Source organism: Ursus americanus, chromosome 3, assembly GCF_024610735.1.
Source record: "Ursus americanus isolate L20-20 chromosome 3, mUrsAme1.1.p, whole genome shotgun sequence".
NCBI classification, from domain to species: domain Eukaryota; kingdom Metazoa; phylum Chordata; class Mammalia; order Carnivora; family Ursidae; genus Ursus; species Ursus americanus.
The window spans coordinates 45960673-45988586 of NC_142129.1; the positions used below are offsets into that span (position 1 = coordinate 45960673).

The following is a 27914-nucleotide window of genomic DNA, read 5'->3' on the forward strand; positions in this document are numbered from 1 at the left end:
TCCTGATTGCAGCTTGAGTCATTGTTATTTTTATTTTATGTGTTCATTATCAATATCAATACAGGTTATTTAATAATTACAGGATGGATTATCTCAGCTAGGCAGTATTTTACAGCTGGAACAAATTTTAGGTCTGTTTTCCAGGTGGGAAAAGTGAAGCCCAGAGGTTAAGTGACTGTCCCAAAGTCTCCTACCCGTTTTAGGACTGAGCTTCGAGTAGATTCCAGACTCCTGGCTTCCGGCCCAGTGGTTTTCTGCTTCACAAGGGTGCACACTTCTGGAATGATGCAGCGACAGCTACACGCTAGTACAGTGGAAACTGGAGTCTACATACATCTTTGCCATCATTCAGGCAGGCCTGAGAGATCGTGTATTTCACATTTAATGTTAGTTGTGAAGTCACAGGCATGTGCCCACTTCCTATAGACAGACAGAGGATGAGGGTTTTTAAAAGGTCCTAGAGCTTAGTAGGTAGTGAGGCCAGGTTCATCCAAAGTTATGAAGTTATGGCTTTATCTGGGCACTTCTGATATTAATAAAAGAACAGATGCTGAAATTAGTGAAAATGAACAGAGGAAACGTGGTGGGCAGGGCCTCATAGTGGGAGCCCGAAGAGCAGAGCCCCAGCAGAGCGCACAGCCTGCTGGTTTCCAGTCTGGAGCCTGGAGAATAACAGCCAGGAGAGAGATCGGGAAGGGTCATGGGCCGTGGATGGTAAGCAAAGGGTGAGTGCTCCATTGTTTAAGCAATGGGAGGCAGGCCACTGAACGGTTTTTTCCCCCAATTTTTTTATTGTAAAATGCATAGAACATAAAATTTATCATCTTAACCATTTATTAAGTTTTGTTAATTAAGTAATTAATTTTTAAAAGTAGGCTCCATGCCCAACGTGGGGCTTGAACTCACAACCCTGAGATCAAGAGTAGAATGTTCTACCCACTGAGCCAGCCAGGCATCCCTCATCTTAACCATTTGGAAGTGTGTCATTCAGTGGCATTTTTAAATACATTAATAATATTGGGGCGCCATCACCACCGTCCGTCTCCATAGCTCTTTTCATCTCCTAAACTGAACCTATAGCCGTTGAGCACTAGCTCCCCACTCCCCCACCCCAGTCCCTAGCAACGCCGTTCTACCCATTCTACTTTCTATCTCAATGAACTTGACTGCTCTAAGTATCTCGTATAAATGGAAGCATACAGTGTGGGTCACCGTGGAAGGTGTTTATGCGCATTTTTAAAATGGGTCTTTTGGAAGTTTCAAATGGCAGCAGTAGGATGAATTCAGGGTGGAGAGAGGAAAGGGGATCCCGGGAAATAGGAGTCCTGGTAGGAGCTTTATTGGAGGAAGGCTTTCCACCGACTTCCTGAGTCCACCTTCATGATGCCTGACTCTGAGGTCCTGGAGTAGAGGTTGGGGGGATAGGCTTTGGATTGCCCAAGCGGTGAGGACCGGTTGCTGGTTGAGAAATGGTGTTACTGTGAAGTCACACCAACTTGAAAGCCAAGAGTCCACGGGGAGAGCCTGGCATGCTGGTGTCATACAGTGCTCTCCTTGAGCAGCCACAGAAGCATCTCCAGCCTCCTAAAGCACAAGCCCTGAGCCATGATTACACCTTGACCCTGACCTGGCGTCAGCTTGTGGGGCCCTCAGGCTGGTGGTCTGCCACACTCTCCTCAGGGGCTCTCCCTGAGTTTCCAACAGGAGTAAGACCCTCCACTAGAGGTTATATACAGAGAAACCAAAGGCAAGGAGCCCACCAGCCTCAAAGCTTGACTGTTTTGAAGAGTCGTGACAATGGAAGGCACAATGATGTCAAGAGAGGAATGTAGACTCTGGAGCTAGACACAGCTGGTGTGAATTTCAGTTTTGCCACTCACTGGCTGAGGGCTGCTCCTGGTTCTGTAAACCTTGAGCGAGGAGGGTGTCGGGAAGGCCCATGCTAATGATGGCTATACCAATTCTTCAGCATTTGGCAGCCCTCGGGCCTGCCACACACCTTTTATCCATAATGTTATGGAATACTAATAGCTCCCCTGTAAATATGTGATTACACTTACTGATTTATAAATGAGGAATCAAAAGTTTCACCTGAGCTACTTGCTCTAGGCTTCAAATAGTAGTCGTGGCTGAGATTTGACAACCCAAATCTCCATCTTTCCCCTGCACCACCGTGCCTCTCACTACCTATGAGGACAGTGGGGTGGGAAGGAATGGAATACTCTATCTAGTTGGCCAGACTGGGCTACGTGTCTGCCCTGGGGTGCATGTGGTGGTGGTGACAGAGGTGGGGGTGGCCAGTATATTGGGCAGCACATCCAGTCTGTACAGAAAAGTCTGTTTCCTAAAGGAAAGCAGAGTGCTTAGAAGAGGACAGAGAAAGCATGGTGTGCAGACAGAAAGCAGTAACAACCCCAGCTTCCTAACTGTGCTTTCCTAAAACTAACATCCACCTTGTTTTGTTTCTCTGACTACACACAACTATAAAATAGAGAAAGGAATAACTGCAGTCCTTGGGTACAAAGGAAGGTCAGGCCGAGATTTGAACGTTTCCACGGATAATCCACAGAGGGAATGACAAAGAGCTGGCCACCTGCCTCTCTTGGATTTCCTGCTGATATATTTTTTTTTAGAATATTAAACAGCTTAGGGAGCATTCTGAACTATTTCTGAAGGAACTAACAGTTCCAGAAAGGTCTTCATCAAGTCCTTGGTTGCATTGGCAAAATCAGGGTAAGCACAGAGCAACAAATGTGATTTTTGCATTCGACTAGTTGAGAAGGGATGAGATGAAGCTAAAACAATATTTAATGCAGGAAAGTGACTGTTAAACAGATTGGAGATGATGATTACCAAATGCAACTAATTCCCTGGAAAAAATGTTTTGGCTTTGTTACAGAGATTGTTACACAGAGTCTTCACCTCTCTCCCAGCTCTGCAGCTTTCTATAAAGAGTGATGTCCTGATTCATAGGTTCTTTGTCTCCATCACCTAGATCTGGGGAAAGTTCTTCTGTCCATCAGACTGCAAGCAAAAAACCAGAACATAGTGGTCAAATCATCATCATCGTAATGATAACTTGTTATATCATCAGAGAGCCTCCATGATAGTCACAGATGGAGTTCTCCAGAAGCAGGCATTCAGGCCAAGTTTGGGGTGCAAGATGTTTATTAGGGATCAACACGTGTGAATAGAAGGGGGAAGAAGCAGAAGAGACAGAAGAGGGAATCAAATTGTGATGCAGGCCTGAGAAAGCTTGGCCAACCTGGCAGAGAGCTCCGGAGAAAGTCTTCTTCCACCAGTGTCCCACATTGGCCCAAAATGTCCAGGCCATTTTAAATGCCCACCTCACTCAGTCATCCAATGCAGGCTGCCCCAGGAAGGGCATCATCTTGGGAAAGGTTGCTCTCTGCAGCTGAGGCAGCCCCTGGAGCTGCTGACAGCTGGAGGCTGGGCAGCAAGTCCATCTTTGAAGAGGGATCTGGTGGTACATCTCTGTCTTCCATAACGACCACCCAGATAATGTAGTTGCAAGGTCTCAGGGTTGGCATGGTGGGGGGTGACATCAAGGGCTGGTGGTTTGCCTAACTCCACATGAGATACTGCTCTTTCTTTGTTGGCATAATGTAAGCTTTCCCCTAAGCTCTTAGCGTAATTATGTCTTCTGTCTGCATTAGAAAGATGGAACCAGCCTTGCTTTTCAATTCATATCAGGATTCCAAGATAGGAACAGCAGAGTTTTCAGGAAAAGAATAACAAATTGTCAGTAAATATTTCCCCTTTTCAGTTATTTATTAACAGAATAATAGATCACTCCAAAACTCAGTGGCATGACACAACAACAATTTATTATTTCTCATCATTATGTGCGTGGATTGGGCTCAGCTAGGTGATTCTTCTGACTGACGTGAGGTACACTAAGGCCATCCATGCAGCTGTGTTCAGCGGGGAATATGGCAAAAGCTGGAACATCCAAGGTGGCTTTCTCTTCTTCAGTGCTCTCTCCCTATGGCCACTAACCATGCAGTGTCTTGGCCTGGGCTTCACAGCATGGCAGCTGGTCTCCCAAATTGAGAAGCAAAAGATGTCAGTCCTTTTAAGCCCCGGGTTCAAAATCCCCAGAATATTATTTCCATTGCATTCTCTTGATCAAAGCCAATCACAGAAGAGGGTCGCATTCCTCTTAATGGGAAGAATGACAAAGAATTTGGGACCATGGTTAATCTGCTACATTTTCCTGAAACAGTGTGTAATCCTTACAAATACAGATTCCCGACCCTATCTTCAAATATTCTGACTTTATTTGTCTGGGGTGGGATCTGAACCTTAGTATATAAGCTTGTTAGGGAATTCTAATATGGATCCTGTTTGGGGGAACCCTAAATTGTGATGTCTTTTGCCTTCTGTTGATGCCAAAATGGCTTCGTCTTGTAGGAACCCCATGTGGCTTATGTTTGGATGAACTTCCATTCTGATCCCTAAAGGCTGCTCTAAATCCTGACCTATTTTACTTCCTTATGGGCCAACAAGAAACTTGAGAATGTAGTTTCATTCTAAACAAACTAGCCATTGATCTGAAACATCACTTTTAGGAAAGTGTCCTCTAGTCAATAGTATCCACTGGTGGGGCTCTGAGTCTCTGAAATCCTCAGCCAAAACCTTAAGCTAAATTTTAGACCTCAGTCCCTGCTGTGCATTGTAGGTTTACAAGTGGTCTTTGTTCTCTCAAAACACTGATAGACTGTTGGTAATTTAGACTCATAGAAAAACTCTGTTATTTATTCAAAAGATTAGCTTCCTTTTCCCAGCAGACTTCTGTGCTGTGCTGAAATGATGTGGTCCTCCTGCACAAAGTCTTTAGCTAGTAGTGTGTCTTATGCTACTTTTCAGAAATGATACAACTGGATCAAGCCGGGTGTGCTGTAAATATCATCCAGATCCATTCTCAGCAAAGATGGTGGCCACCAGGCAACTTGCATTTGTTTCTGGATATTAATTAATTGATAAAATACTATGATGGAGTGATACAGTTAATGTCATGTCAAGGCAAAAATAAAAATGCAGTGATTTCAACTGAAGCTTTATCAGGAGTAACCTTATTATTTTCATTAGGTGATTGCTAGGTTCTTTAATAAGGGTTCTTAACCTAGGGCAAGGGTCTGTGGCTATTATTCAAGGGGTCAGTGAACTTAGAAGGGGAAAAATGCATTTTATTTTCACTAACCTCAAACTTAAATAGCTTTTCCTTCCATTATGAATTATGAAATTTAGCATTTCCTCCCATTATGATGGTAGGCAACAAACCACAGCGACCTTAGGCGTACCTTTGACTGTCACCAATAGAAAGCAGAAATACTTTCATATCAAATACAAATGCTGTTGTAGATACCTTGAAACAACATCTATCACCATCACTGCTACTTTAAAATTACAGTAGTTATCACACCCACTGGTTGCTCTTACTGAATGTGTCCATAGAGAAGTACATATATTGTTATATCACAAATGTATTTTTTACTGCTTTGTTAATTTCAATATAATGGGTTCATTTGTGATCTATAATATATATGTAAATATATATAAAATGTATTTTGAAACATTCTTCTGAGAAGTATCCATAGGCCACACAGTAGACACCATAGGGGTCCATGGCACAAAAAAGACCAAGAACCCACACATTAGACTATCTGAATTGTTGAAAATAATTTCTAGACCCAACCCAAACCACAGACCACCTTTGGGGACCCCAGATTGAAAGGTTATGAGTTTGGCTATCAAGTAGACTTGGATTTTATCTCTAGTCTATTACCTTGGCAATTCTAACTCCTACTATCACCATACTGAAGCAACAGAGTGTAGAGATTAAAAGACCGGATACTGTGCCAGACCCTGGTCCACTGCTTACTAGCTGTGTGACCTTGGGGAATTTACTTAACCTCTCCAAGAGGTTCTTCATCAGTGAAGTGCGGATAGCATTAATACCTATCTCTCTCATGAAGGGATTAGTTACTAGGCTTCATTGAGATTATGGGTATACATGTATTACTTGACACTCTACCTGGCACCTAGTAAGCATGGAATAAACAGTCCTGCTGCCTCTCCCTAGCATTCATCTGTTTTCATAGGGCAAGAAGGTGTCCTGTCTAATAGGGTCCTTAATAGATACTGTGTTTTAAGGGCTCAACTAAATATTATTTATCAGAAAGGCCTGGAACCATAGTAGTTGTATCCAGTTGTAACTTCCCTGTAACAAAGAAACTGTCTTAGTGAGAGGTACAAGAAACAGAGGGGCAGGGGACCTGTTCCACATTTTGCTACATGACAGTCTAATAATAGTAAATAAAAGTGGCTACATTGAGTGATGATATGTTTCTAAAGCATTGAGTCCCTTCTAGAGAACAGTAATCTGAAACATCCCTGTTGACAATAAATGAAGCATCCAGCCTTTTTGTTTTTGTCTTTTTTTCCATTTGTACTGAGCTTCTAACATATGGAAACAGGGAAGAAGAGGAGTATAGGAGATTTAGAGAGTAAAAAACCATCTAGCAAAACAAAAACCCCAGTTATTTTGGCCAACTTTCTGCCCTTCTGCTGTCCAGCATGGAGATGTGGGTGTTTATTTTTGTTCCCGATATTTATTTTCTTATGCAGCAACCAGAGTCCCAAGGTTTAGATTCTCGCACCAGCCCTGTCTTCATAGAGCTGCTTGCCAGAGGGGGGCTTCCCATTTTTGCTTTTGTTTCCGTTTAATTGCTTCTCTATCCTCCCCACTTACTGTTTTAGACACATGGCCCATCTCATCAGCTCTGTGTCAGACAGAAGAAAAGAGCATGACGGAGAACATGTTACATTTTCTAAAGATTCATTTTTGTGAGTTTGGCAGCATCAGTAGGTGGTTTTTCTTTTCTCTTTTTAAATTAAAAACTGAATAATAACCAAAAAGTATGTATAATACTTGTGTGAGATACAACAAATAATGGTAAATGGACAACTTTGTACTTACCAGCCAGTTTAAGAAATGCAGCATTACCAAGAGCTTGCCCGCCCCCGTCCCACCCCTCTCTCTCGTTGCCCCTGGAGGTGAACCACTGAACTGGTTTTGTTTGTCATCTTTTTCCTTTTTTTTAATTAATAGTTTTACAGATATACATCTCCATAAATAATACTTCACTTTTCATGTTTAATTTTATATAAAAGGACTTATTCTGTATGTATTTTGTAATAACATGCTTTTGCTATTCAGCGGTGTTGAGATTTCATCCATGCCGATAGAGTCAGTTGTGCTTGGTTCCTTTTTCATTGCCACGTAGTATTCCACTGTGTGATTATATCACTCATCCATTCCACTGCTGCTGGACATGCGGGTTGTTACCAGTGTTTTGCTACTACAAATATTGCTTTAGTGAACATTCTTGCCCTCCTTGTGCCTGTGTGCAAGGGTTTGTCTAAGAATAATGCCTAGAAGTAGGACTGATGAGTTCGCAGGGTTTGAACATCTTCAACTTCATCAGATAATGCCACACTGTTCTCCAAACTGATTATGATCTTGCCAGTAATGCACGAGAGATCTGATTATTTCACTCTCTTACCAACTCTAGGACTTGTCCCTGGTCACTTCTCCAGTGGGCTTATGAAATTGAAGGGGGGCTTAATGTTCTTTCCCATGTCTGCCATTTATGATTTGTCTTCTGTCTTGGTGTCCTTCCCGTCTTCTCTGGCTAGCATCAAATGGAAAGACTGTAGCCTCCACACCCAGTGAAACGGTGGAGTGGACATGTCATGTCCAAGTCTTAGCACTGCTTTGGTTAGGCAGATGCCTTTTCCTTTCTGCATGTCCTGTGCTGAGGTTGGCCACCAAAATATCCAGCTTAGGGACGCCTGAGTAGCTCCGTTGGTTAAGTGTCTGCCTTTGGTTCAGGTCATGATCCCAGGGTCCTGGGATCAAGCCCCACGTCAGGATCCCTGCTTGGCTGGAGTCTGCTTCTCCCTCTCCCTCGGCAACCCCCCCCCCCCCGCTCACTCTGTCTGTCTCTCTCTCAAAATAAATAAAATCCTTTTTAAAATCCAGCTTAAAAAAGTAGGAAATTTAGTCCTTCAGCACCTTTTCACTTCAACTTACCAACAGTGGCTCAGTGTAAAGAAGCAACTACTAAAATGGATTTCAGTGTATATCTTGGATTTGCAGGTGAGCCCTAGACCATCAGGAGGAGAATCTGAATCTTTCCCCAACACAGCACAGATAGCCTCACTTCCATCACTTTCCCACCGAAACAAGGAAATAAGGGTCTTCAGCCAGTTGCTTTGCTGTGTGTCTTACCAGGAAATTAAGAAGAATCGTACTTGGTAGATATTACCCCCCCCCCCAGTTCCTTAGCTAGCATTTCTCACATCTGCTTTATAAATCCTTCTCAGTGGCCTGATTTTATTCATTTCCTAGTGCTTGACACAGAAACCACAAAGAACACTTAAAGAGAAAAACACTGATTTTATATAAGGCAATAAAAAAAACAGACAGCATTTTGGGGACGTTTTTAGAAAGAGGCTTCCCCACTTCCTACATTCTAAAATGAAACTGTTTCTGCTTTGTGATGTTTTAAGAAAAGGCACAGGTTTTAGACGATGCTATTCCAGAACACTCTGTGTTTTAAATTGTGGTTTAAACTTCTTCCTTTGACAATAGCTGGTCTTAACAAGTCCCCTTACTCTCCCATCTACTCTTCTCCCGGTGCTTTTGCCAAAACACAGGTCTGATCATGTTTGCCCTTGTTCAAACTCTCTCACTGACTTCCTGCTACCTGCAGAATAAAGTCTGAACTCTCTCCATAGAGTAGTAAAGAGGTGAGGTCTGGCTTCTTCTTTCTTCCCCAGTCTGAATTCTCACCCTACCTCCTCCTCCATTAGAATCCTAAAAAACAAAACAAAACACCCTATAATTCCCCAAACCCACCGTGATGTTCTGACGGCCAGCAATGCCCATGGGATTCCTCCTTTCCTTATAAGGTCCTTTCCCCTTTAGCTGCCGGGAAAATCCTCATTTACCTTTTAGGGATTAAAATGACCTCTAAGGGGGCTCCTGGCTGGCTGAGTCAGTACAGTGTGCCATTGTTGATCTTGGGGTCCTGAGTTCAAGCCACATGTTGGGCATAGAGATTATAAATAAATAAATTAAATAGATGATAGATAGATAGATAGATAGATAGATAGATAGATAGATAGATAGATGATAGAATTACCTCTAGGAAGCCCTTCTTCTCACAGAATACCTCCTTCTGTAAATCTCTATGTGCCTCTCTTAGTGCATGTACCACACTGGGTTTTCTCTTTCATTTAACTCTTTCATTGCTTTCCTCCCGTACTTGACACTGATCTCCTCCAGGACAGGAATAATATATCATTCATCTCTGTAGCAAACCCCTTAGCATAGTTCGTGGCACCCAATGAATGTCCCGTGAATGAAAATCAAATTGGCCCCTACCTCATTTCCACACCCAATTCATGCTTGTGTGTGTGCGCGCACGCACGCATGGGCGCGTGCTTCAAAACTGCAGTCCTCTGGGGCACCTGGGTGGCTCAGTGGATTAAGTGGCCAACTCTCGGTTTTGGCTCAGGTCATGATCTCAGGGTCATGGATCCAGCCCAACCTCAGCCTTCACGCTCAGCAGGAAGTCTGCTTGTCCCTCTCCCTCTGTTCCTCCCCCGCCTCTCATAAATAATTAATTAATTAAAATCTCCAAAAACAAAACAAACTGCAGTTCTCAAGGAGTGCTACGGTTGCTCACCAATCGTGCATACCGAAGTGTCTTCTAGGAAACAGGCTAGGTGTGCTAAGATAATGAATAGTTCAAAGCAATTCCCTTCAAATGAAAGGAGGCATTGTTCGTGTCAGCTGAAGACGACTTCCTCTCTGTGTTACACAGGAGAAGAAAGGAGAAATATTATGGGAAATAAATTTATGGGAGGAGTTGTAGAAGTTTCATTATCTCGGGGCTGACTAGAATGTCCCCTCCTTTAAAAAGTCGAAATTTTGGCATTTGGGGTTTTTTTCTTTAAAAAAAAAAAAAAACCACACAGCTTGCTTCCTGAAAACAAAGGAAATAATAAACAATGGCAACTCCCAATTTTACTCTGATTATTTGCCAAGAGTCCTCTTAGTTCATGTGGTTCTATTTCATTAGAGAGGGCTGATTAGCATAAAAAGAATGCTTCTAAATTAAGCTACCCAAATATGCACTTAGTTAATACTCAGGGAGCTAATTTATTGTATTATTTAAAATATAAATTGGATAGCAAATCTATTTACTGAGGTATAACAGCTATGCAATGATGCATAATTTTCTCTTAGCTGTTGAGTGGTTTTTAACAATCTATTGAAATTTAACAGAGAACCATTTCATTATGGGAAGTGAATAAATACTAAGAAGACTAACATTTAAAGTATTATCCACACACGGAGAATAGGTTTTAAAAATTAATGATATTTGAGGAACAAAGAGGGAATTGGGGTTTGCTTTTTAAACAGTAACATTTTGTTGTTTTAATTTGAACTGTAACCAGATTCACAGAATGGTTGTGGAAATGTTAAACAGAACCCAAAAATAAACAAGGTGGAGGGTAGAGTGCGGCAGAGAAAGGGGCAGTGTGAAGGAACAAAATAAAGTTGTGTTAAGATACTGCCCCATTGTCAACTGGACCAAGGGTACTATTTTTGCCTCGGACAGTCTTTGGCTTGGTAGTGAAAACTGTGTGCCTTGTTTTATTTCAACCAATGGCATCATGAAAATGTTGTGCCCATTGGCATGTCCTGTGTCCTCAATTCCTGGAACCAGGGGACATTTTCAGGTCTGGGGTCCCCTTAGGCTGTGGGTCAGAAACACAGTTGAATCCAGATACCTTCTCTGGTTAATAGTTGTCCCACACAGACAAGCTTTGGAGTGTCACGGGGGCTCTGATACAAACAGATTATCCATGAATGCAGTGGTGTGGTCTTGAAACCATTACTGTCAATTATACTAGAATTCTGTGGGGTAGGCAGGAATGGAAGCAGGCAGCAGGACCTTCTCATCTTTCTGCAAATATTTGAAACCTGGCCCATCTGATTTCCTGAGCCAAGATTTCAGAGAAGTTTTGGACCTTACAATTTACTGATCTGAATAGATGTTTCTTTGCTTTATTTTGGGAGAGAGGAAGAATGCTCTAACGTTTCATCTTTCCCTGGGAGAGCCAAAATGTCAGAGAACTAGGAGTGGGAAGGTAAACTGGTTTGGGAGGGAGGGGAGACACTGATCTATAGTGTTTGCCAATTTCCGTGGTGTAAATATTGCCACCGCGGCTGATTGCAGGCTACCAACATGTGACACCACCGAATGTGGAATTGGGCAGCAATGTGCACAATCAGCTGTCCAGAGCCAGTGCCAGAGCTCCAGCACACAATGCTAGAACCCTCCCCTGCTGCTTCTTGCAGGAGGTGAAACTCGAGCTGGTCGGCCGGCTCTTGTCTCCCTGTTCCCTGGAGGACAATGAGCTGGGCTCTTGGTCCTCGAAACATTCCCAGCAGAGAGCATTTGCTGCTGTAACCCCTGCCTTCTCCTCCCAAAGAAAACTACAGATGTAGATCCTAAAGCTAGATATTGAGTAAGAGTAATTAATGAACTGGATTTTGCTTTTTATCCTCTTGTGGATTTCAAATATAAAACTGGACATGGGGAAGTAAAGTTTTGATTATTTTTTAACTGCATCAAATCCCATGTTGCAAAGTGGGTTCTTAAAAGGGTGAAAAAGACAGAACAGCTTTTTGCCATTCTGCTAAGACAAGTAAGGTCTTGCTTGCTTGACATTTCTGTGTGGGGAGACGAGGGTGTTTGGCATTGCAAGTGGTAAAAGGGGGTGGAGGGAAAGAATGGGATGGATCATGGTGCTGGCAGGTTTAAGGGATAAAATTCACTCTAGACAGTTAAGTCAAGCATATTGACAGAAGTTTGAGCTCATATTCAATCTGCTTTCTTACTTTAATTGGGACCTTTCCCATGGGAAGGAAGAATTCATAGCATGGAAATAAAAAAAGCCTGGAAGAGAAATAGTCTCCCTCCTCAACAATATAATTCTTCCTTCTGAAAAAGTATAGTACCATCTTTTATATTATATTTATTAGTATTGTAGCTTCTGATCTTTCTCCACTCTTAAAGGGCAAAACTATTCCTTTGACAATAAAAAATGAGATAACAGTATGATGACTATTGCTGGAGTGCTTAGTATATGTCTATGGCACGTGGTGCAAGCTATTATTATGTATTTGTGAACTGAGTGCTGTGCAGTGGTTAATATGCATTATTTCTTTGAATCCCTACAGAAAGTTAAATATTCTTAGAGTGACAAACCATCCTAGATTGCCTGGCACTTTTTCAGGTTAGCACTGAAAATCCTGGGTTCCCAGGAATCCCTCAGCCCAGGGCAAACTGGGACAACTGGTCACCCTAATTCTTACCTTCAGATAAGAGAATAGAATCAGTTAAGTCCCTTTGCCAAAGTTGCAGAGCTGGACTCAAACCCAGACCTGCTGAATCCTGAGTTCATGCTCTTGACCACCATGCCGAATCACTGATCAAGGGAAGAGAAGGCTCTAAGTTTAGTCATTCATACCAACCTTGCTGAAATTAACACAGAGATTCTTGGAATTACTTTAAAGAAAGTTTCCATGACTTTTTTCTTTTCTTTTTTTTTTTTTTTAATCAGAGACATTCATAGCACACTGAAACATCTAGCTGATTTGGTGAGATGAAGTTAAGAGAATTGATTGAAGGGTCTTCACCTCCGGCATTCATTTTTGTACCTCTCTAAAAAGACAGGGTATATTACCTGATCACTAGATTTCTTCTAATTTCAAAGTTCTCTGATTGTCAGAAGTCTGTTTTTCACGTTGCAGAGAAATGTTTGTGCCATTTATTCTCATCCTTCTATTTTGTCTTTTCTTTTGGAGACATGATGCTTTTTCTTTTTTTTTTTTTAATATTTTATTTATTTATTCGACAGAGATAGAGACAGCCAGCGAGAGAGGGAACACAAGCAGGGGGAGTGGGAGAGGAAGAAGCAGGCTCATAGCGGAGGAGCCCGATGTGGGGCTCGATCCCATAACGCCGGGATCACGCCCTGAGCCGAAGGCAGACGCTTAACCGCTGTGCCACCCAGGCGCCCCCATAATGCTTTTTCTTAAAACCACTATGAGCTTGTTGATGATACATTGTTTTATTATCTATCCTTTAATTTCATTCTTTATTAATTTTAATTCTAGTATAGTTAACATACAGTGTTATATTAGTTTCAGGTGTGCAAAATAGTGATTCAACAATTCTATATAGTACTCAGTGCTCATCACGGTAAGTGTGCTCTTAATCCCTATCACCTATTTCACCCACACTGCCACCCACCTCCCCTCAGGCAACCACCAGTTTGTTCTCTATAGTTAAGAGTCTCTTTCTTGGTTCGTCTCTCCCTTTATTCATTTGTTTTGTTTCCTAAATTCCACATATGAGTGAAATCATATGGTATTTGTCTTTCTCTGAGTGGCCTATTTCACTTAACATTATACTCTCTAGATCCATCCATGCTGTTGCAAACGGCAAGAGTCCATTCTTTTGATGGCTGAGTAATATTCCATTGTATATATACCACATCTCCTTTATCCATTCATCTCTCGATGGACACAAACTGCTTCCATCGTTTGGCTATTATAAATAATGCTGCTATAAACATCAGGGTATTATCTGTCCTTTTAGAAATTACAGCACACATACTGACTTTAAAAAGTTGACTTTAAATTAGTGCATTTATCATTTCGCGGATATGCAAGTATCTGACAATATCTTAACTTATGCCACCTTTTGTGCAACTGCTGTCTTTTTTTAAAACTTCGACATGGTTCATACTCCATAAGACATTATTATTATTATTATTGACATTCATTTCTTTTTATCTACACACGTAAATTCTCGGTTGCTCTTCATTCTCCTCCATATTTTCATGTATCCATAGGGATGATTATCCTTCTGTCTGAAGAACAATCTTCAAACGTTTCTTTACAGATCTGTTGGAAATAACTTTTTCCAGTTTTTTTTCCCTTGAAAATATCTTTATGGAGTCATTTACATGGGAATCCTAGGTGGAAGCTACTTTCTTTTAGAACTCAGGATACAGGGATGCCCGGGTGACTCAGTCATTTCAGCATCCAACTCTTGGTTTTGGCTCAGGTCATGATCTCTGGGTCGTGAGATCGAGCGCCACGTTGGGCTCTGCACTCGGCATGAGTCTGCTTGAGATTCTCTCCCTATGCCCCTCCCTCTGCTCTCTCTCTAATAAATGAATAAGTAAAATCTTTAAAAAAAAAACAAAAAAACAAGAGATACAATTCCACTGTCTTCTAGCTTCCATTGTTTCTGTTAACTAGTCAGCTTTCTTGCTCTTTAAAATTATTCAAAGTGTGGTTTCTTTTTTCGACAACCTTTAAGATTTTCTTTCTGTCTTTGGTGTTAGCAGTATACTGTTATGTGCCCAGATGTGGTTAGTTTCCTCTGGGTTTTTCCGATTTAGGTCCATAGAGCTTCTCAAAGCTGTGGCTTGATGACTTCTGTTGATTTGGGGGAGTTTTTTACTCATGATCTCTATATTTCCCTCTGTCTTTTGCACAGTACCTTCCTTCTCTTCTTATTCTAGGACTCCAATTAAACATAGGTAAATACTTTGTCATCCCATGGCTTTTTTCCCCTCTTTTCTGTGTTTTCCACAACTTCTTGAATAATTTGTTCCTAGTTATTTTAAAATCTATACCTGATAACTTGAATATCTGGATCCCTGTGGTCTCTTTTTGCTGTCTGCTTTTCCCCTTGGTTTTAGTCATTTGACCTTATCTTTTGGCATGCCTACTACATTTTATTGAATGCTGGACAAAATGTATGAAAATGATGTTATCTTCCTCCAAAAAGGCTTTGATTTTTTCCCCTGAAAGGCAGTTAATGTAGGGGGCAGATCAACTGCTCCAGTTAGGGGCTGACGTGTGACTTGGGGCTGGATTTCAGGTTTGGGGAGGACTAACCTGCTTCTGGTTTTCATTACTTCTAAGACTTGTCTCTCAGGGGTCTAAGAGAAAGCCTGCGGTATTTACCAGAGCCATGCCTGCTTGACAAGCCTGAGATTCCAAATTTTATCTTTTGTTTCTTTGGGGTTTTCATTTGCTTTTATTTTTTGGTCTCCCAAGCACCCTAAGCTCCACTTAGCTGTTCATCCTCTTATCTGTCACTTTTTGCTTGGCTTCTTGGCAAGACAAACTTAGAAATTGGTGGATTTCTCAAACAGATAAGCAGCACAAAATGTTCGGTTCACTTCTCTTTGATTCTCTTTTCTCCATAGTCTTGGCCTCTCAAGTCCTGGTTGCTTTCTGATACTTTCAAACAGCCTTCTTTTTTTTAGTTCAGTTTTTACTGTTCTTGTGGGGTGGGGTTGGTTTTCTCACCTGCTATCGCTTCATAGTCAAAGGTGGAAACCCTAAATTATGATATTGTTGCAACTGGTTAGGTAAGATGGTGTATCTAGAAAGCCCTTAGGGAACTGTCAGGTAGCACCAAAGCTATATATTGGTATCTCTAGGGATGGGTCCCACTGTGATGGCTGCATTTTGGTCAGCGGAAGCTCCTTTCCCCCTCCTGTTCAGTAATGCTTTGCCACGCTAGTAGTGCACACTGGTAACTCTCAAGTTTTCCCTGAGTGCTTTGGGAGAAGCTTTAACCCTTGATCTCTACTTTGGCTTGGGGGCTGGGGGAGGTGGGGTGGTTATTGATTTTTTTTTAAGTGGATTGCCCCATTCTTTTTTTAGGAGGTGGCTAACAAGCTTTGGCTAATTTTTTAAAATCTCATTCTCAAGTGCCTTTTGTTTTTTTAGTATATTTTTTACTTGAGTGCATATTTATTACATTTCTACTCATGGTTAGTGTCCAAAAGCTAAAAGGTAAGATTTTGTAAAGATGAAAAACGATAAAAAATAATAAAATAACTTTAGTGTAAATCAGAAACCACAACAAGCAAGATTCTTTCCCTGTGTCTGCATCCTCCTGTAGTGAAAAACAAGAACTATAAACCTATCCTATATTGCCCGCCTCCCAAACCTGCCTCTTTTCTTCTTTCTCAGTTAATAGCACCACCTCGTGCAAAGCTGCCTGGGTCGGAAGCCTGAAATGGGGAGGGTGTGTATGTGTGATGGGGGATGCTTGCACTTTACCTTTTCAGCTGATTAGTCCCGGCTTTTACTGCTTCCACCCTGACATCCCTCTTCTCCTGCCCCTCCTCCCCATGTCTCCCGTGCACCCACATCCTCTCTCACCTGAACAGCTGGTCTCCTAATTCGCCTCCCTGCCTCAGTATCATTTCCTTCCAAATCACCCCCCTCGGTACACGTTAAGTCATCTTTCTATAATGCACATCTGAGCGTATTACTGCCCTGCTTGAGATCCTCTTGGGTACGTCCAGAAGAGGCAACTCCACAGGCACAGAAAGCAGCCTAGTGATTGCCAGGGGCTGGCAGGGAGAGGAGAATGGGAAGAGATTGCTAGTGGATATAGGGTTGACTTCGGGGTGATGAAAACATTCTGCAACTAGATAGTGGTGATGGTTGCACCACATCGTGAATGTACGAAATGCTACTGTTCATTTAAAAATGGCTAGAATGGTAATTTTATGTTATGTGTATTTTAACACCCACACACACACACCCCCCCACACACACCCAGCAGCATGTTATATGGGGCACCACATGGTCTCACTAGTATTTGTCTATTCAACTCTCCCTTTTCTTTCCCCTCAACCTTTCACATGGGGAACCCCGTGCAGGTTGTTGCTTGTTGTATGTGCCGCGTAGCTTTCACGCTCCACTGCTTTTACAAGGGCACTTCCTGTGGGTGTGGTGTGTCCCGCCCCCACCCCACGCAGTACTGTCTGTCCAGACATCTGCTCCTCCAAGACCCCCACGAAGTCTCCCCAGACAAACCCACACCCACACTCCCAGGGTGAATTTCCCTCTCTGTCTCGTCACCTCTAATGGCACAACTGGGAGACCTTCACTGCCGGATCTGTTTTCCAGTTCCAGGGAGGATTGTATCCTTTTCTAAAAAATGAAGTGGAATGAAGCTTTAAAGTGTTTGCATAACCCTTTTAAAATTCATGACACATCTGTGACCCCCTGGAACATCTGGAATACACGAGTTGAGAGATTGCAGCTCTCTTGTGGAAACACCCAACATATACAGTTTCTGACGATGAGACCATTTCTATCCAGGGAGGCTTGGGATGAATCTTGTCCCATTTGAATGTGGAATCATGGCCCTGTCACATTTTGTTACACACCTCTAAAAACCGTGGAGTGGTTTGTGCCCTTGACTTGTGAGTGGTGAGCAGCTTGGCTGTAAACAACAGAGTGGCTGTTTGGGTTTTTCCAGCACTCATAAATTTATTTGAGGTTAACATCAGTAAAATGTTGTCAATATGCTAGGAAACATACTTTAGAATTTTGTGGTATGTGAAAAAGACTTTGTTCCCAAATGAGCTTTTCTTTCCAATCTTAATGACACCGTTTATGATGACATTTGGTCATTACATGTGGCAGCTCAGAACTGGACTGGGGACCATGCAGGTTACCGAGAACTGTAACACCCAACCTTATCTCTTCTTCACCACTTGGTTATCATGGTCATAGAAGTATGTGTGTGTGTGTGTGTGTGTGTGTGTGTGTGTGTGTGTGTGTGTGTGTAAATACCAGGCAAGCGGATGATCAAGAGGAAATATACGAAGGGGAGGCCATGAGGAGGTGTTAAAGAAATTTCTGTTGTTTTCTCCCCTGATATGAATAGAGAATTGCCTGGTTTGCCACAGAATGGAAAAGGCTCTTCTAAACCTTGGTTCTCAAAGAGTAGTCTTTGGACCAACAGCATCAGCATCACCTTGGAATTGTTAGAAATGCAAATTATCAGGCCTTGCCCTAGACCTTCAGTGCTGGAAAGTCTGGGGGTAGGGCCCAGCAGTCTGATCTAACAAGCTCAGGTATTTTGATGCACATTCAAGTTTGAGAACCGCTGTTTTAAACAACTCCCTGAAACTAAGATTTCTTAATGCTCATGTAGGAACACAGTGTTTTAGGGTAGTTTGATAGAAGCATTTGATCCTGGATTTTGAATGGGGATAACTGTTGAAAGAATAATGACAAAGGCTAATATCTATTGAGTACCATTCCAGTCCAGACACTATGCTGAGTGTTCCATGGACATTATTCCACCAATAGCTCATGTAATTCCCACCTATCCCAAGAGGTAATACTTTTTTCTCTCTTGCACAGTGAAGGAAACTGAGGCTCAGAGCAGGTAAGTTATTCGCCCAGGGTCACACAGCTTGCTGTGCCTCGAGTCGTGCTCCTACCATCCTGACTCCAGGCCCAGGCCATAAAGCACTAGGTCACCCCCCATTAGCTGCAGCTCCGGTCTGGGAGGCAGGATGACCGTTAGCTCTTGGATTCAGCTTACCGCTGTTCCAGACCATTGCTGCCAGATTCATTTCCAGTTGAGGCAGCAGCTGGGTTTTGTCACAAACATGACTTCGTTAAGTGTCCTCAGCTGAGCTGAAATTGCACAGAATCACTCATCAGATCCTGCCAAAGCCGGAGATTTGGATGGGAACCTACAGGAAAAGAATTCTAGCCTGGGATTGTGGGGGCAGCAAAAGTTTTCCTCTAGAGTCACATGCAGGGGCTCATGACACAGATATGTTTACTTTCCGTCTGTGACAAAGTGAGACATGTTGGGTTTCCAGACACAAGCCTGTACGCAAATGGGAGATGGGATCCACTGTCATGGCAGCAAGGCACAAATGGCCATTGACGGAGTGTGGCATACAGCAGGTGTTTCCAATTGCGTTTGAGGGTTAAGTCCAATCTCACATCTGTAATGGTGGTCTACTTCCCTCACTTGCCTCAGAGGGCTGTTGAGAGCCAGGCGAAGTGCTCTAGGACTAAGCTGTAAAGTTTGGTTCAAATGTAAAGAATTATTATACAAATACTAGGATTTGAATAAAAACACTGGTGTGTGCATCAAAAGCCAGGTCCCGGCTCATTCCCTCAGTTACAATTGTGTGACTTGAACGAGCCTCCTAATAGCTCCATATCACTCCATCACCGAGGTTGGTGTGAATGGTGCTCTCTGCAGTTAGTTGCGCAGTGCACAACTTGTGTAGCTGTGAGCTGCAAAACAAAATTCTTTAATCATGTCTATCCCACTTACTGCATAGCAAGGTTGTAAGATGCTGGGTGTTGGGGTGGATTATTAATATAATAAGTGCACTATGTAAATATACGTGTACTTTTCTTCTGCCTCAGTTCCCTTCTGATTGAGGCAGGTAAAACAAGCTATGAAAGGCCTTGTCAAAGTGGCCTTTACTTGCTGATTGTGGTCTAGCAGCTAGAACTTACTGAATGTGATCCCTTTCCTGCCTGTGTTCACTCCCTTCATCCACTACTAACTCCTGGCCATTTTCCATATGTGCCGTAGGACGTGGCAGGCCACTCTGCTTTCTCCTGCAGGGGGCCTGCCAACCCTCAGTGTCGGTTCTTTCCCTTTCAGTTTTGAATCACGAAGGCCCCTCCTTGTCCTCTACTTGGGATGTTTGTTGAAACCAGAGGCTTTCCAAGGACAGAGACCAGTCCCCATCCCAAACGCTGCTTTTTTTTTTTTTTTTTTAAATCGGTATAGCACCAAGCACAAGGGTCTGAACTCACCTTAACTCTAGGTGTTTCAGAATGCTCTATATATCTTGTTAGGTGACACAGGTATCCACCGCTCCCCAGACTCAGTGAGTCCACACTTGACACAAGTGCTTTTCATTGTGTGTTAATTTTACATAAAATCTGGGGGAAGTGGACTGGTATCCATATTTGACTTTGAAACGTGTCAAAAAGATAAGCTGGATTAATAGATGGATAGTGTGAGAAAATGAGTAAAGTCGGTGTTAATGAGAGACTCTAAGTGGTAAGTCTATGAAATTCTTTCAGATTTGCTCTATGAATATTTTTCATAATAAAATGTTAGGAAAAAAAGAATGTTCAAATTCTGTGCTTCTCAAAAAAACTGATCTTTAAAATATCAGGTGTCAAGGATTTCTCATGTTTGTCGTTTTAATTTTTTGGAGAATCAAAATATCCCCTGTATTAATAGCCAAGACTAAGACGGCAGGTAGAGCTCAGCGTGAGGGCCACGTGGCTCAGTGGGCTGAAGGGGGGAGGTGGGTAGATGCCTCCACCCATTTTGGGGGCAGAGCTGGCCCCAGGGTAGGTCTTCACACCTCAGGGGCCTCACCAGGGAAGAGTAACAAGACAACACAGAGTAGCGGACAGCTCACTCCCAAGAGGAAAGAGACAATTTTCAAGTTCCATACATGTGAAAGATGAACACAACTTTGTGTTAAATTAAATAATCACACAACTGTAAACCTTTCCTACCTTAAAGTATCTATTATTAAAGCTATCAAAACTTAGACAATCCGCATCTCAAAAGGCATGGACTGAGAGAATATGTTGTGTATTTGGTGGAAGCTGTAAGAATGCTTCAGTCCGAACTAAAACTTCCCATTCATGTAGAACACCCATTTCTCTAAATTCTAACTTTCCTTTTTCTTCTCGAAGGTAATCGTTCGAGGTGGAGGACACATTTTACCCTATGACCAGCCTCTGAGATCTTTTGACATGATCAATCGATTCATTTTTGAGAGAGGATGGGATCCTTATTGATGGATAAGCTGCTTTCCTAAAAGAAAGAACATCGGGGGGGGGGGTTAATCTTGGAGAAGAAAATTTTCAAAATGGAAACTGTCATATAAATAATCAAATCATCTTTTTATATCTTTAAAATGTTTCTCATCAATAAAAATTATCCTTGAAACAAGGAAGATTGTGTGTTGGGGGAGAGATCCTTCATTACAAAATGAACTTGAAGAAAATGCTACTCATGAGTAAGAAGGCCCTCTTAACGGATGGCAAGAATGGATTCTGAGACCGTGTTTCAGATGGAAGCAGATACGTGGGAAGTGGAGGCCTTGAGTAGGAATTTTTAATTCCTTGGAAGAGTATGTGCGAAGTGCAAGAAGTGAATAAAGTTGTAACAGCGTCTTGTTCTGTAAATAACAGAAGAGTTTGTCATAGTATGCTTATGAAAGTGTTTGGTAGGTCTATTGGGTAAGAGCATCAAATTGCCACTCCAAAGGGATGGGTGCAGTCATAATAGTGGTGGGCAAGAGTCTGGACTGTGGAGAGTCTTAGCAAGAAAGGTGGATTGGAATTCTTTGAAATAGAAATCTTCTATATAAAAGTAATAATGTACCAGTTGGTGATACACGGAGGTTCTTATTCAAAGAACACACTGCATCTTTGTCTTTTCTTTCTTTGTTTTTTTGCTTTTTGGGTTTTCAGTGTGTTGGCTCATTTCAAGGGTACACATTTATCAAACAGCCTGCAGGCTGCATTAGTTATGAGCCATTTTAAATTTGGGTTTTAAATTCTGTACTTCTTTAAGCCAAGTAAAGAACAAACTCATTTTGTATAATTGTTGGAATATCAAAAAAATTTGAGATAATCTGGCATCAAAATACATACATTTATAAATATGCATACATTAGTAATTTTCCAACTAAAATATCACATCTTGGCACATCTCTCCTGTTTATGCAACATGTGCTCTCATCTCTGAAATTCCCCAGCACGTTTGGCTTTTTCAACATCATTTCTCTCTCACATTACCCATTTATGAATTGGCTCACTGGAGAACTAAATTTGAAAAGTCAAAGCCTGTTCTTGCTGCAAATATTTTGGGTTCTTTTAATTTCTCATTTCGTGCCTGATTTCATTCAGGTTTCTGATCTCCCTTTGTTGTTGTTTTTTTAGATAGATATCTTTCACTGTACCCCTATACTACCAGAGATCAAATCAAACATTCTGATCACAAACAGATTTTAATTATTGCAGAGAATAAGCTAGAGGGAGTGTGCAAAGAGTTTTGTATGTAGTCCCACCTGCCATTTAAATTGTTGCATTTGGTCCCAAAAATATGAAGTGGAAAGGGCACCAACTGTGGCTGGGAGAGCAGGAGTTTAGTGCCACGAGTATGCCCTGGACTTTTTGGGGTAAGTCACTTCACTGTCCTAGCTTCCCAAATCTCAAAGAAGACAGCCAGAAGAGATTCCTGAGGCTCCTTTCAGTTCATGTATCATTGTACTAATATCTATTTCACAAGGGTACCGTGAGATATTGTAGTCGATCTTCATTATTCATAGATTCCGTATTTGTTTCACCTATTCACTCAAATTTATTTGTAACCCCAAAATGAATACTTGCTCACTTGTGTGGTCATTCTCAAACATGTGCAGAGCGATGAAAAACGTGAGTTGCCCATCGTGCAGGTCCTCAGCTACGGTCAAACAGCTGTTCTTTTATTGTCTATTTAGTGCCACGTTTTTTCTGCATTTTTGTGCTTTTTGTTGGTGCTTTTGCTATTTAAAAGGGCTCCTAAGCACAGTGCTGAAATACTGTCTGGAATTCCTCAGTGCAAGAGGGCTAAGATGTGCCTTATGGAGAAAGTACATCTGTTAAATAGTCTTCATTGAAGCACAAGGTACAGTGTTGTTGGCCATGAATTCAATATTAATAAAGCAACAATATATATATATATATTATAAGGTTTCTTTAAACAGAAACACACACAGGGGCGCCTGAGTGGCTCAGTCAGTGAAGTGTATGACTCTTGGTTTCGGCTCAAGTCATGATCTCAGGGTTGTGAGATCGAGCCCTGTGTCGGGCGCCATACTCAGTGAGGAGTCTGATAGGGATTCTCTCTCTCTCCCTCCCCCTCTGCCTCTCCCCTCACTCATGCTATCTCTCTCTCTCTCTCAAATAAAATCCTTAAACAGAAACATACATAAAACAAGGTTATGTACTAACCAGTTGACAAAAATGTTGTGACCAGAGGCTAGTAGGAACCACATCCTGTATTTCCCCCAGGAGCAATGGTTCAGAATTCATTAATTCAGTATTTGGAGAGATGTTATAGAAGAGAACTAGAGTAAACAGAGAGAATCGACTGTATTTACACTTAGAGTAGGGACCCACACAAAATAATAGCTCAATAAACAAGTTGTGGCTGCTGTCATGTTTATCATCTTGCTGCCCCAGGCATAGGACAGTGGGAAGTACTGGCGGACAACCTGCCAAGTCTTCCCAGAGCAACCCTAGCTGATTCCCCTGAGGGTACACTCCTATGGAGACTACATCTGGCAGGTGTTTTACTTTAAAGGGAGGAAAGGATAGTTCAGAGACCAAAGGAAAACAAGTTTTTGAATTTACTTGGAGAGAGTCCTTTGTGTAGAGAATCTTCGTGTGGGGTACACACCTTCCCACTCATGCGACACTCAAGACAATCCATTAAGATGCCCCCTCTCGATCCAAACATGAGACAGTCTGATGTCTCACGTGGCTGCCATTGCCGTAGCAACTTACACACAGAGAGGGAGATGTAGGGAGGCGAGGGGAGGGACCTTCTCATGGTTCTGGGTATAGCCTATTGCCAATTGCAACTTCCATGCTTACAGGGTAATATCAATGGGATTAATTTCATAAAAACAAAGCCTTCAAGTAATAGGATCTTTATGGTGCTTTGCCATGCAGTGGGGAACGGCCAGGTCGGCCTCTGGTACCACACTGGTCACCTCATGGCAGTGTGTTTAAAGGAGCTGTAGAACCCGGGAACCAGTCATGCATTCTTTCTTTGACAAAAGGGTACGTGTTGCAGAAAAGCTGTCATTTTCTGTCATGGCAAGTGACTGTTGTTACTATGTCATCCAGCACATTTTTTTTACAGTAAACACACACACAAATACATACATACATACACAAAGAGCAAACCCACAATCTGTCCTTTCAAGGTTGAAGTGGCACTTCGACAATTAGTGAAAAAGTCATTTCTTTTCAAAAGAAATTCAACCTATGGCAAGAACATTTTGAAAACAGGTGTTTGGAGATGTTTCCATGTACTTTTGCACATGACGAAGAAAAAAACCCTTAAATCAAGGAAAATGTCAACAAACGTCTTTGCACAAAAAGATAGATGGAGGGGCGCCTGGGTGGCACAGCGGTTAATCGTCTGCCTTCGGCTCAGGGCGTGATCCCGGCGTTCTGGGATCGAGCCCCACATCAGGCTCCTCCGCTGGGAGCCTGCTTCTTCCTCTCCAACTCCCCCTGTTTGTGTTCCCTCTCTCGCGGGCTGTCTCTCTCTGTCGAATAAATAAATAAAATCTTTAAAAAAAAAAAAAGATAGATGGGATTGAAAAATGAGTTTGGAGACTTACTAAAGCTCATCGAATGAGGTATTTCTTCCATTTGGATCTATATATCTCTGTCTGTGAAGCGTCTTCTTCAGCTCTGATGGACCCCGACACCAAGTGTCAAAGCAAAGTGAACATATAACCAGACTTTGAGTTGCTATATCACAAAAGGTGACCCAAGATTTTTCAAATATGACAAAGCATATGCAACACATTGATTCTGTTAAAAATATTAACAGCAATATTTTAGAAAGCAAAACTGCTTTGTACTACAAAAAATCAAATACAGTTTTTAAAAATCAAGTATGTAAAATTTCATCTTTATCATTTTAAAATTTCTATTTCGATTACTATTTTATAATGTAAAAGTTATAAGCACAGTAGCGGTGTGATTATACTCTATAAACGAATGAATAATTATATTTTTTGGCATGCCTCCAGCAGTTTTTAAATGATGGGGTGAGGGGCACCTGGGTGGCTCAGTCGTTAAGCGTCTGCCTTTGGCTCAGGGCGTGATCCCAGGGTCCTGGGATCGAGCCCCGCATCGGGCTCCCTGCTCCGCTGGGAGCCTGTTTCTTCCTCTCCCACTCCCCCTCCTGCTTGTGTTCCCTCTCTCGCTGGCAAATAAATAAATAAAATCTTTAAAATAAATAAATAAATAAATAAATAAATAAATAAATAAATAAATAATGGGGTGATACCTAAAGATTTGAAGAGCACTGTTTGAAGAGGACAGAAAAAGTCCACATTTGACAGTGGCCTTAAACTATGTACTGGTTTGGTTAAGTTAAAAAAGCAAGGCATGTGGGATGCCTGGGGGGGGCGCAGTCAGTTAAGTGACCAACTCTTGGTTTTGACTCAGGTGGTGATCTCATGTAGTGATCCTGAGATAGAGCCCCCCACCCCACCCCACCCCCGCACAAGCTCCAGACCCAGCAGGGAGTCACGCTCTAAAAATAAATTAATAGGGGCACCTGGGTGGCTCAGTCCTTAAGCGGCTGCCTTCAGCTCAGGGCGTGATCCCAGCGTTCTGGGATCGAGCCCCGCATTGGGCTCCCTGCTCCACTGGGAGCCTGCTTCTTCCTCTCCCACTCCCCTGCTTGCGTTCCCTCTCTCGCTGGCTGTCTCTCTCTCTCTCTCAAATAAATAAATAAAATCTTTAAAAATAATAATAATAAATAAATAAATCTTTTTTTAAAAAGTACGGCATGTAACCATACAGCATGCTTTCATTTATAAGAAAGGAAGGGAAATTAAATAAACAAATAAGAGAAGGAGGAAGGGAGGGAAAGAAATAGAAGTTTCGTAAAGGGTAAGTGCTTCTGGAAAGATAAATAAGAAACTAATAACAGTGGGGGAGAAGGACTGGGTGTTGTTGGTGGGAGTGAGGAAGACTTAGGATTTTTACACAATTTTCTGCTTATGTAACATAAATATATATACACACATATTTTACATACACATATATAGTACGTGTGTGTATGTGTGTAAATATATACATATATATAGTGTGTGCGTGTGCGTGTGTATATATTAATGTAACATAACATATATTAAAAGTGGGCCCAGGATCTCAGTGAAAGAACTGCCCTTTGGGTCATTTTGCTGTGGAGGCAGAGCCCTGAGATAGGCCCCAATAGACTAAATCTGCTCAACAAAATCCCAGGAGTGTTCAGGTTTCCTGGGCAGCCTGACAGTGGAGTGATGAAGGTGCCAGAAATTCGTGAAAAGGAGGGGTTGGAGAAGGTAAAAGAGGGAGACTGGCCACATGTTGGCTGAGACCAGAGAAAGCCAGAATTCTGCAGAACCTGGAATTAGGAACAAAGTCGGCCACTGCTCTCCCCACCCCTACTGTGCAGAAAGCAGGGCTACGGGGCAAGGGAGGCTTGCTGAATGGTGTTGCTGCCTTGTGCTTTGGCAGGGAGCAGGGAATGAGTTCATTTGACCTTTGGGTTGCAATGGTCAGGACATAGAAAAGCACTTCTGTTGCAATGGGCTTGTCTATTGGGAGGCCCATGGGGTAGGTCTGCAACGCCCAGCCTTGACCCCTGAGAAGTTGTTTCCACATGGAAGAACAGGGGTCTGTTTGAGCTGTACATACCTAATTCTGTGAAATCAGAGGTAATAGTAACAGCTATCCTTTCTAAGCCCCTAAAATGCACCAGATGTTCACCAAGACATCACCAGGGAAATGGTTTTCCCATCCATAGATGAGGTCATGCACCTTATCGATACGAAGAAATTTGCTGAGTTTCCACAGCCATTGACAGGCCAATCCAGACTCAAACCCGGCGTCTCTCCTTCAACTCCAACCTCTCTGCACGGAAGAGACATACTGACTGCCTCTGGATCCCCAACTGCTTTCTCAACTGATGATCTGGACAGGGTAAGTGTCAGTGACCCATTTGGGGTCAGGAAGTGTGTATCCTCATTAAAAATGTGCTTTAGGGGAACCTGGGTGGCTCAGTCGGTTAAGTGTCTGCCTTTGGCTCAGGTCATGATCCCCGGGTCCTGGGATTGAGCCCCCATGGTCAGGGGCGGGGAGGTCCCCTGCTCAGCAGGGACTCTGCTTCTTCCTCTCCCTCTGCTGCTCCCCCTGCTTCTGCTCCCTCACTCTGCCTCAAATAAATAAATAAAATCTTTAAAAAATTAAAATTAAAAAATGTGCTTTATTCTGAAAGCTGTGTAAACGAAATCCTTGGAAATAGTTTGACGCAGTATCTGCTCCCCCCAAGAGGAACTAACGTAAACATAAAGTATGATTCTTTGAAAAGTACCGAGAGCTGTCATTTAATTATTTATTTACGTGCAGTTCTTCAACCGTCCTTTCTCTTGCCACCAAAACCAGGAGAGATAAAGGCCAGGCACCAAGGACAGATCCTGCGACAAATTGCTTGACCCGAGCCCCGATTTCTTTTGGAAAGTCCAATGTCCTCTTCCTTTCTCCTGGTGATTAACAAGACCTCCCCCCCCCTTACTGCTGATGATATAGGGGCCGTGGCTGTGTCCGTCTGCTTGCCATTTAAACTGCTGGTAGCTCAGAAACCACTTCTCGCTGAGCCCCTGCTGCAAGGACGACTGGGGGAGGCCCGTTCCACGCCATCATCACGCAGGAAGTGCGCAGCCCGGGCCGAAACACAGCGACCTGCACAGATGTGTTTGGTGTTCTTGCATACTCTGATGGTTCTTGCTATTAGAATGCTGAAGATTTAAAAAACAGTCAGGAAACCACCTGAAAGGGATTGATTTTGTTGCGCCTAAGACAACAAGCCTGGAATTGAAAGCAGGCTGTTGTGATGTTCAACCCCAAGAAAAGACACCTGTTCGATCATTTTCAAGGGATTTTTGGCCACTACGGGAGTGTGACGTGGCACTGTCTGCATTCCCCCCAGGCCCTGTGCGATTGAGGAGGAGAGATCAGGCCTGTGGTTGCTGTTCAAATGGATTTAACAGGAAAATTCATTGCATCTAGCCGGATCTTTGGAGCAGATATTATTCTTTTTCTTTAATCTTTAATTTTCACATTG

The 27914-nt window shown here is 42.5% G+C and overlaps 1 protein-coding gene across 1 annotated transcript in view; it reads left to right on the top strand.

Annotated features, from left to right (window-relative positions):
- The window catches only part of CPVL (carboxypeptidase vitellogenic like), a 126394-nt gene extending 105430 nt beyond the window's left edge, over positions 1-20964 (top strand). Inside the window, exon 13 of the mRNA XM_045792954.2 lies at positions 20702-20964. Coding sequence (XP_045648910.2) covers positions 20702-20806 — 105 coding nt within the window. The 3' untranslated portion in view covers positions 20807-20964. The remainder of the gene's footprint in view (positions 1-20701) is intronic.
- Positions 20965-27914: the final 6950 nt, after the last annotated feature.